General features: G+C 43.9%; 1 protein-coding gene and 1 non-coding gene across 2 annotated transcripts; both read left to right on the top strand.

Annotated features, from left to right (window-relative positions):
- Positions 1-5,093: 5,093 nt before the first annotated feature.
- Positions 5,094-9,262, top strand: prelid1b (PRELI domain containing 1b). Its single transcript, XM_070929463.1, has 6 exons — positions 5,094-5,146; positions 6,355-6,499; positions 6,803-7,028; positions 7,576-7,689; positions 8,393-8,471; positions 8,818-9,262. The coding sequence occupies exons 2-6, from the start codon at positions 6,408-6,410 to the stop codon at positions 8,928-8,930; spliced, it is 624 nt and encodes a 207-aa protein (XP_070785564.1). The 5' UTR covers positions 5,094-5,146; positions 6,355-6,407; the 3' UTR covers positions 8,931-9,262.
- trnag-ucc (transfer RNA glycine (anticodon UCC)) lies at positions 5,808-5,879 on the top strand. The gene has a single exon. It is a non-coding gene; the product is annotated as a tRNA-Gly (tRNA).
- Positions 9,263-11,067: the final 1,805 nt, after the last annotated feature.

Below are 11,067 nucleotides of genomic sequence, written 5' to 3'. Positions count from 1 at the left end.
CAGCATCGTAAAGTATATCATTGTTGTTGAAGTCTACACGACCTAATTCTATCTTTCATTTTTTGGAGGGTCCATTTTAAACCTGGGATGTTGTGGTTCATGGACTTAACCTCTAAACCACAGAGTGCCCTGTTACCACCTTGTTCCATTTCTAAAATGATTTTGTATGCTGAGGAACAGAAGAGTGCGACAGTCGAAGAAGCTCACCTCAATGGGCTCCAACATTTTTAAAAACGTCACTGTACTTAGCATCAAGTGCAGCAACAGCAGAGTTAAATACAGCAGTGAGTGTTGACCCCATTTGAAGGCACTGTACTCTTTGTGAGGTCATCAGAGTAAAGGGCTTCAGGGGGCCGCTGGAACCTCCCCAACCTCAGTTTGAGCCACACTGACCTCAATAGTGTCTTCAAATGATAAAAAGTTGAATGACCACTCACCTGTCCCTGTCCACCGTAACCATGGTGATTTGGGTGATGGTGGGAGGGGGCGGAGCTCCTCTGGAGCATCGAGGAGAGGTCGCTCTCCACACACACGCCGCTCGTCATGCCTGACATGACCTCACACACACACACACACACCAGCGCACAAAGGAAGTTGGCGAGTAGTCAGTTCTGTGAAGTCGACACGTTCTGCTCTGTGAACGGAAACAGAGACGAGGATCATGAAGGTGTTGAATTCTGTAAACCTACATCGTGATGCTGTCAACATCTTCTACATGATACAATAGAAATGTAAATACATTTTATTCATTCCCTCCAGTCTCCACCGCAGACCGTATATAAAGATGGCCGACACGTCTCCACCACAGACTGTATATAAAGATGGCCGACGCGTCTCCACCGCAGACCGTATATAAAGATGGCCGATACGTCTCCACCACAGACCGTACATAAAGATGGCCGACACGTCTCCACCACAGACTGTCTATATAAAGATGGCCGACGCGTCTCCACCACAGACTGTATATAAAGATGGCCGACGCGTCTCCACAGCAGACTGTATATATAAAGATGGCCGACGCGTCTCCACCGCAGACCATATATAAAGATGGCCGACGCGTCTCCACCACAGACTGTATATAAAGATGGCCGACGCGTCTCCACAACAGACTGTATATATAAAGATGGCCGACGCGTCTCCACCACAGACTGTATATAAAGATGGCCGACGCGTCTCCACCACAGACTGTATATATAAAGATGGCCGACGCGTCTCCACCACAGACTGTATATAAAGATGGCCGACGCGTCTTCACCACAGACTGTATATATAAAGATGGCCGACGCGTCTCCACCACAGACTGTCGATGGCCAACGCAGGATTCAACAGGATTCAGGCTTTCTGAAGTTACGGCAGAGACTATTTCACTGTAGAGAAGAATGGAGGGAACGTTAATAGGGTTCTGTAGCCCTGCTCTCTGATCCTGCTGAGGCCTGAGAACACAGCGGAGAGGATGGAGATATGTGGTTATCACATTAACATGGTGATTATTTACATTCTGACGTAGCTTGTAGCAGTTAGCTACTTTTTGTGCCGCTTTTCCTTTTTCACTCAACCTCACAAACTATTCGCTCTTCTGCGTTTGATTTGAAGCCGCTGACAGACTGACCTCTGACCTCTCTGCACACTGAGTGTAGAACATTCACTGCCTGCTTGTGAATGTGTGTGTGCACAACAAACAGACAGAAAAGGAGATGTGTGAATGAGTGTGAAATGTGTGTGTGTGTGTGTGTGTAACGGCCAGCCAGAGAAAGAAACAGAAAATGTGTGTGAGCTGGTGTGTGCGTGTATTTGTAGACGGAAACAAAATGTGTGTGGCTTCATAAAGAGAATGAGATCCTGAGTGTGTCTGCGATGTGCGCGTGTGTGAGCAGCCAGCGTGAAAATGTGTGTGTCTTCTCGCCCCCCCCCCTCCCTCGAGGCGTAACTAATTACCCTGTCTGGTCAACCGGGCCAGCGCGAGCTCCAACAGAAGGTCACGGTGGCCACCGGCCGCGAGGGGAAATCGGCTCTCCCACGCGACACATTAACCCCCCCCCCCCTCCTCCCCCCCCTCAGGCACAGTGAGAGGAGGGAGGGAGGGAGGGATGGGGGTCAATCAAAAAAAGAAAAGAAAAAAAAGCCAGACCCGATAACACCCGATAAATACCGTGAACACAGCATGCAGTCCGACTGAGAGGGAGGAGAAAGCGAGAAGATGGACGGCGCGTGCTGCTGCTACTTACCGGGCCCGCGAGGAGGAGGAGGAGGCGGAGGAGGAGGAGGTGGAGGTGGAGGAAGAGGGTGATGAGGAGAAGACGAGGAAGGAGGAGAAGAGGAAGAAAAAGAAGACCGTCTGGGAATTAGCCCGCCACGGATCATGGCTGGCGGGGAACGAGAGAGAGAGGGGGGGAGGCGGGGGGGGGGGGGGGGGGGTGCAGGAGCACCGGGAGGGATTTGTCGGTCTGTCGGTACCGGGGAGAGAAGGGGGGGCGGGGGGGGGGTAACGGATAACGGGGGGTGGATGGATAATCACCTGGGCTTGGCACGAGCGAGCGCGAGGCGGGGAGAGAGAGAGGGAGAGAGAGGCGTTAAATTAGCCAGGTCGAGGCGAGGAGGAAGCCGCTCTGTGGAGACCCTGCAGGGGCGGGAAAAGAGAGGAGCTCGAGAAAAGAAAAAAACATCACCATGGGAAGAAAGGGGGGGGGGGGGGGGGGGTGATGAATAATGGCGGAGGTTATGAACGGATATGTGCGTCGTTCTCGCGACAGAGTGAAGTGAGAGGGGAAAGGGGGGGGGGGCGGTGGCAGGGGGTACACGCGACGTTGATGTTCGGTAACGGAGAGGGGAGGGTGTGTGTGTGTGTGTGTGTGTCGGCTCGTGCCCTCCTCCGTGTCTCCTGCTGTCGGCGGCGCCCGTGGCGGCGTGCCGTGCGCACGGTGTGAACGGTCTGATTGGCGTTGAGGCGAGGTGAGGAGGCGCGAGACCCCGCAGATGATTGGCTGCCTGCCGGTAACAGAGAGAGAGAGAGAGAGAGAGAGAGAGAGAGAGAGAGAGAGAGAATATATTAATATTTAACAGCTGTGTCTGAGGACTTTATGCTTGTGTTTAGTGTGTGATATTGCCATTTTAACAACTTTTATTTCATTCAACATCTTTTTAAGATTATATATCTCTATATATAGACATATAATAAGGAAAAAAGTTACAATAGTTTAAGAATAAAATATATCTATTTGATTTTCAAGTGAATCTGGCATGAATTAAATGTTTCTTCAAGACTAGGGTGTAAAAAACAACAAAAACACCAGACAAAACATAAAAACATCCAGTGTGCGCATGCATCAAAAACCATATGTCATAAAAGACCAAAGTTTGAGTAATTTTGAGAATAAAAGTCAATATTACAAAAATAAAGTTAAGATATGGAAAATAAAACGTGTCTGTCCTTGAACCCTTTAGATTACAGTCCTGATTCTGGTCTCTTCTGAATTTACTATCTTTGGAGTTTACGATCAAAGACCAGGATTAATTTATAAAACTGATACTGAACCAGATTTACAAACACACAAACATGTTTTTGTACTTTACACTTCTATTACAAAAGAAGCACCTGCTGTCGCTGATATCGGGCTCTAAAAATGGTTTACGCAGATAGAATCGAGAGGTTTTTGTGTTTTCAAGTCAAATGATGTTCAGTTTGAGTTAAGATTTCTCTTTTCATGTTGCTGCTTGGTAAGGGGTTTTTAATCTCAGGATTTGACTTTTGGATTTTCCTTCTCTGAAGACAAACAGGACTCGAGGCTTACTCACAAAGCTCCCACATCTATTCATTAAGTTCTGATATATGAATTAGCTGCCTATTTTTAAATAAACCAGTCAGGTACTGCTTTTAAACTATTTATCATTGTATTTTGTTGTGGTTACTTGCTTCCTCATCCATTCACGTTCTTGTTGAGTGTAAAGAATTGATTTTATGGCTGGTTAGAGTGGACGGGAGTCCAAGTGGTTTCAAACAAATTCAATGAAAACAAAAAAGAACTCCTCATCAATATATAATAATAAGACTACTACTGAATAATAGTAATAATAACTGTTTCTTATGTAAATATGCACAATTCAGTTACCATGTTCTCCATCATGCTGCCTGTCAGTTACATGTAGTTAAGTAGAGAGTCCTTCCTGCAGCCTGACTGTGTCCATCTCAGGGAGGTGGTCCCCTATCTTTACACAGCGGCCCAGCAGAGCGGCCTCAGGTGACCAGAACATCAATCACCTGTGCAGAGGTGTCTTCACCGGGGAGAGCCCTCTGTCTCTCTCTGTGGTGGGGAGCAGCAGGTGGACGACTTCCTGCACTGAAACCACATCAGATAAATGTCCCAAATATCACTTTACTGAAGTGTATTTTTTGTAAAGTTGTATGTTTGTTTTGTTGGGATTTTATGTTTTATATCCTTGTTTTAGGATGGTCTGGTGTTGTCTGTAACTAGGGCTCTAAGTTTAAATTCTCCCTTTGGGACCAATAAAGATAATGAGAAAGAGGAGTCTTATTGAGACTTTGGAGTCCCTGTTCCGAAAAGCTCAGCACTGAAACTAGTGAGTTATAAGCGAAAAGGATGATGTTGCATTAAGACAGACAGACAGACAGACAGACAGACTCATTGGAATGGGAAACTAGGACCATGCTCTACATATATACAACAATCGAGCCTAGTAATATTCTGTATTATTTGCTATACACACACGTACCTATATATTTACACATAAAGATATAAACACAAAACACACTAAATAAAGGTACACTGGGATCCAGCAGATGAACCTGTGACCTCTGCTCCCTCGGTGGTGTACTGTGGATGGGTTCTTTCCCTACAGGACACAGAGGAGAAAATTACATTAATACACTACACCCGTCTCCGTCCTGCACCGTGGATCCATGTCCTGCACACACCAGACTAGTTTCTACAATACAAAATGATTAAAGGTCACCATCTAGTGGCGGACAGTGGGGAGTACACAGCTACTGTTATGATCATCTGACTGTAGTTTCTTTCCTGTTTTCGTTCTGTCTCACATTCCAGCGGCTGCAGAACAAAACCGAGCAAACCTACTGTGTTTTACTCATGCTGAACACCGAGCTTAACCTGCTGAAAATCAAAGGCTGCAGGTATGTCAGCTCCTCGGTTAGCCTTAGCTGTTAGCTGTAGCTTCCTCCGCAGCTACAAAAAGCCCGGTATCTGTACGGCTCGAGCTGCCGACCAATAAGCTGCTGCAGAGGCTGGCAACTGCTGCTACTGATGGGGCAAAATATTCTTACAAGAAAGACCCCTAACGATTAGCTTACACTAACGGTAACTAGGGTTTAAAAGCTAACCAACTAGCTTAGTTTGTAAGAGCCGTTGGTTGAATTAGGCCATAAACACAATAAAATCATTTCAGGTTGTTGAGACAGTTCAACAAAAACAAAGGACGGAGAGAAAGAAGCGTGTTCAGTAGCTAGCAGGTAGTAATGCTGACTTACGTGAAACTAATGTAAAGTTAGCTAACGTTAGCTAGCGCTCAGGGCTAGCCAGTACCCCCCTCGCGCTGATTAATGGCGGTTTAACTAACCTTAACTAGAACAGTTAACGCTAACACAAACTAACTGAAATAACAGACCAGGGTATAGGACCACGCTTACCTCATATCTTGTATATCCAGTTTGACCAGTAACGTTTGCCGCCATTATATCGTTGTCATAGAATCAGAGTGTAATAATGAAAAGTGAAAATACAGAATATCCCAGACGTCATGTATAAAAAAACTTGGCGACACGCATGTAACACAAGGCGTTGGTGGTATAGTGGTTAGCATAGCTGCCTTCCAAGCAGTTGACCCGGGTTCGATTCCCGGCCAACGCAGATTCTTTTCATATCAGAACTTCGATTGAGTGGTTTGAAAACAAAAAATTGCTTATGCTTGAATATAAATGTCTTCTTATGGTTTAAGTTGTGGGTGAACAATATTTACAGTATATGAGCCTTCACTCTTTAAATCACTACAGTACACTCTTAATTTAATTGCAGTTTCACTGTCTAATGCAGCTGACAGCAGAAATGTGTTTCAGAATCAGAAACTGTTTATTGCCAAGTAACATACATTACAAGGAATTTGCCGTGGTCTGATGGTGCTATTGTTTCGATAACAAATAAGTAGAATATAAAAGGTAAAATAAGAATAAAAATAAAAATAAGATAAATAACATGAGCATTAATACAACAACACAATAAATAGAATTAATGAAACAAATAAATATATTCTGTCTGGACAGAAGTGAAACAACCAAAGAATATGCAAACATTTACAAAATATATCTCTCGTTGCCTTTTCCTACAGCTCCTGAATGAGTCGGCTGTGAGGTGTGTGTGTGTGTGTGTGTGTGTGTAGACATGGGGAGGCATTTCCACAGCGAGGTTGACATTAAGAGTCCATGGCATCAGGTGCTGGTCGCCTTCTGGCAGCGCTACCCTAACCCTTACAGGTAACACACACGTTTGTCCTTCTATATCTGTGAGAAATATTAACAATGCAATGGCTGCAATGGCTCTATGACCCCAGTTTGAAAACCACTGCCTAACGATGACCTTAACCATCACAACTAAATGCCTAGTCCCAACCCTTGACCCTAAAACCTCCTTAATCTTTCAACAGCTCTTTAAAGAAAAAATGTCCATTTATAAAATAATTGGTCTTCTCAAAGATAGACATACAGAAGCGCACACAAACACACACACACACACACACACATACTGTGTCTCTCTATATATAAATCTATATGTTTCAGCACCCACGTCCTCACTGAGGACGTCCTGTACCGCGAGGTCACCCCCAGCAACCACCTGTTGTCACGGCGACTGCTGACCAAGACCAACCGGCTCCCGGGCTGGGCGGAGCGCGTCTTCCCCGCTCACATGGCCCGGGCCGTCTACGTCCTGGAGGACTCCATCGTCGACCCGCAAACACACACACTCACCACCAAGACCTGGAACCTGAACCACAACACGCTGATGGTAAGAGCATTACTTATTATTATGAATGTGTTTGTTTATTACTCAGGTAAAGTTATAATGCTTAAGAATGTGTGAATGTGTCAGAACTGTGATATACCTGTCCAGGTGTACCCCATCTCCAGCGACCCTGGAACGGATGGTCTGAAGGTGTTTTCAGGCAGAAAGCAAAGCAATGTTTTCACTGTTATTTGTGTGAATTTGATCATCGGACTGACTGTTAGTGCAGTCCATGTTTATCCGCCACCAATAGCCAATGTGCCAACTGTACAGACGTAGCTGTAAGCTAGCTAGGAATGGACTGTGTGTTTGTGTTCAGTTCAGTGGTGCCTTCGCTGCCTCAAGCCAACATTACAAGGCTGCAGCAGACAGACTGATGGTGCGTTTTAGAAATGCTCCTCGTTGCAGAACAAGACTCATTCTGTTACTTGTATACACTGATGATTAAAGGTTGAATGTTAATTTGTTCCCACATTCGAATGGTAATATGAATTTTGAATATAAAGTGACAGTCCTGTAATGTATAGTATGTACTGTCTCTGTCTCTCAGACGGTGGTAGAGCGGTGTTTGTTTGAGGAGGACCGCAGTCGGCCATCTTGGACCAAACTGAGGAGGGAGGCCTGGATCCTTTCGGCCGTCTATGGCCTGGCCCGGCCCATACAGGTGTACACACACACACAGGTTTAGTTAATGTCTCTCTCTCTTATTCAGATGGGATTACTGTCACAGGTGGAGGTGGGGAATGAAATACTCATACTTTGCTCTTCGGTAATTTAACTCATCATTCAGCATTTTAACCATCAAGAAATGACAGGATGTTGTCTGTAACAGACATGGAGACATTCAGCAGGACAAAGACTAAAGCCTCCTCAGGGGGGCGCTGGAGAGCTGAAGGGGAGGCACTGCAGGAGGTGAACTTGAGTCAAACATCACACTCCTTCTCAGAGTCATAACTCAGTCAGACACGTCCAGAGGACATCATCATCTCTGACGTCAATCAGAATAAACCTCCAGAAATCCACTCAGACGTCAGAGAGAAGACGCTGCAGAACCTGCCTGAGAATCCTCCTGTTTTTAAGTTTCCTTCAGTGTCTCAGTGATTACTGATGGTTGTCTGTCCGTCCATGAGGATACTGCAGACAGGAGCTGCTAACAGCTGATTCAGATACCTTTAAGGGTGTCATTTTCCCAAATGTAAACAAATATAGGCAATATGTATGATAGCAGAACCTACCTGTAGCTGATATTACAACTGGACATTCGATGAGCTTTTACGGGTTCTTGCTCTCCTCATGGCTTTCATTTTTCTGTTGTCGTATTGGTTCCCAAATAGGGAACCTATTAACTTTTTGTGTCTCTCCTCTAGGAGTTCGGTCTCGCCAGGTTTAAAAGTAACCAAGCCAAAGCCATGAAGGGGCTGGAGTACGCTCTGTCCAAGATTCATAGTAAGACACACACACACACACACACACACACACACACACACACACTGGCACTACACTTGTGAGGACTCTGAATGACATGCACTCCCTAGCCCCCAACCTTCCTCACTCAGAAAGTTACCCAGAGTCTCGTCAACAACAGACACGGACACTGACGTTACAGAGGGGCTCAAGTTTAATATGTGACATATGGTGAGATTTTCTAGTTTAAAACCACGACAAAAGATGTCCTCACTTTCCCAAAATGTCCTCATACTTCTAAAACTAAAATATTGGTCCTCACACACACACATACTGAATAACAAAATGTAAAACACAAAATAAAACGTGCCTTGTTTATTAACTGCAGCTGAGGCCCCCCCTCATCTCCAAGGCGACCAGGGAGAGTCGTCAGAGAAGCACAAGCCCCTCCCACCACAAGCCACGCCCACCCCTACCCAGAAGCCCAAGCAGTTTGTCTGAACTTCCTCTGGCTGACTCTGCCGTTACAGTAGAAATCCTGCATCTGTTGATCAGAATGATAATTTTTGAGGGGGCGGGGCAGCAAGTCAACCTCAGCCGTGATTGGTCGCTTTGGGAAGTCGGTCAAGTGCTGCTTTTAAATTTGACTGAAGCAGAGCGGAAAATAATTAACGTCGTCGTCTTCTGAACTACAATCATTCCCAGGATTCCTTGTGACTGAGTGGTCTTAGTAAAACCATCTTCCTAAGTTTTATTTCAGTATATATGAATACATGCTCCTTTTATTTGATTCATTTTGGTTTTTATTCCTTTTCTAGATTCTGTAGTTTTCAGTTCATGTGGAGTTAAACTTTCACACCCGAAGTTTTGTTATTTAAAAAAGATCAAAGATATCCAGAAGGTTGAAGACGTTTTTTTCTTCTTTAAGAAATCTATTACTACTATTATTATTCTTTTTAAGCAGTCTGTTTTTTAAGTCCTCATTTTTATATATATTTTTTTCATTTTTAATTATTGTATTTTGTAATAACATAGTTGTCCCAATGATCTTTCTATAATTTTTCATTTTGTAAATTCATTCAAAGTTCATAGGGAACTCTCTGCTGAATGAATTTGGTCTATTGAGGTTATTTTCTGTATTTGTTGCCGTGGAACTAGTTGTATTTCTGTACATGAATGTTGCATCAGATCAGAGTTGTTGCCAGTTAAGATTTAGATTGTTGAACAGACGCATGTTTCATATTTTGAACATTTCCTCCCGTCAGACACCTGTTCTCCCTGCATCATCGACCTCTGGTGGTCAGCTCCTAATATTAAACTTCAAAGTTATGATCCTAAAGATTTCCGTCCTGGCTGATTTGGCGATGCGGTTACCATGGTGACAGCAGGTTTGATCCAACATCAAACAGTGTTTGAGCAGCTACTTTGTCCGAAATCGAACGTTAGAGCAGCTGGTATGTCTGTTTACAGTGCAGCCAAACAAACTCAGGTTGTTTTAATCGAGAAGTCAGTTCATAATAATTCTGAACCTCCATCTCCACCTCCACATTTCATCAATATGAAACAAATGTGTGCCAGCGGCGAGTTCGCAATGCTCCACAAGCTCTCGTAGCTTTTTTTAGTCTAATAAATAAACTCACAACATGTAAAATGAAATACTCTTACACCTACTTTCCTCATTAAACAGAAAAATACAACCGCATACCTTCTGAATTCAAGTTTCTCTCAGCTTAATTATTTGGAACAAATGATGAAGAAATAGAATGAACAAAACTCTTGGTTTTGATTTTCCCACATACTCATTTTATTTATTTTGGTTGATAACAATAGTAACATAATGAAGATGAAACAGCACAACTCATATCTGGTGTCATGAAGGTCACAGTTGACATTAACTCAAACAGTCAGTCTGTAAGAGTTTTATTCATTTATTTAATGTGTTGTTGCTGCACAGTTAAATCTGAGGTGTCATCACATAATGTGGAGTTATAAAAGATGATATGATATAAAATTAAGTTTTTTTTAAACATTAATGTCGATAAGGTTTTCAGATAATTAAAACACTGAGTTGTAGTTGTCCTGAGTTGCAGCTTGTAGTAGAAAAGCTGTCAGTCACTTTGAGAGTGACGGCAGGACCAAGTCTTGTTCAGAGTGTTGGCACAGTGAGGCTACGCAGACCGGGCCTTTAAATCCCAGTTCTGATTGAACTGGAGTCTGGAAATGATCAACGTGTCGATGCTGCGTTTGACTGAAGTCACTGTTTTCCTCAGAGTGGACCTCTAAACCTTATTGTGGCAAAGCTCCTCTTATCAACTGTGGATCAAACGGCCCTGATGTGACGAACTGATATCATGTTAAAGGCACAAGATGACAGAAACTGAGTCTCCAAACAGAACCAAAGTAAACATGAAGGACTTTTAAAGTCACACTGTGGTGTCCACATGGCTGCTGCTTCTCTTCTTAAAGATGGAGCCTGTTCTCCACAACACTTGATCATTAATACCCATTAGCAATCCCTAATAATATCTCATTATTGCTTGTTGTAGATATACTGTAGAATGAATAACATGTTTATAATTAATCCCAAGCTTCCCCCCACAAACACATGTCCCTTCACCACATAGAAACAGAAAAAGGT

This window comes from Enoplosus armatus, chromosome 23 (assembly GCF_043641665.1).
Source record: "Enoplosus armatus isolate fEnoArm2 chromosome 23, fEnoArm2.hap1, whole genome shotgun sequence".
Classification (NCBI taxonomy): Eukaryota; Metazoa; Chordata; class Actinopteri; order Centrarchiformes; family Enoplosidae; genus Enoplosus; species Enoplosus armatus.
The sequence above is the reverse complement of the archived record's forward strand: the minus strand, read 5'-3'. Positions and strand labels throughout refer to the sequence as shown.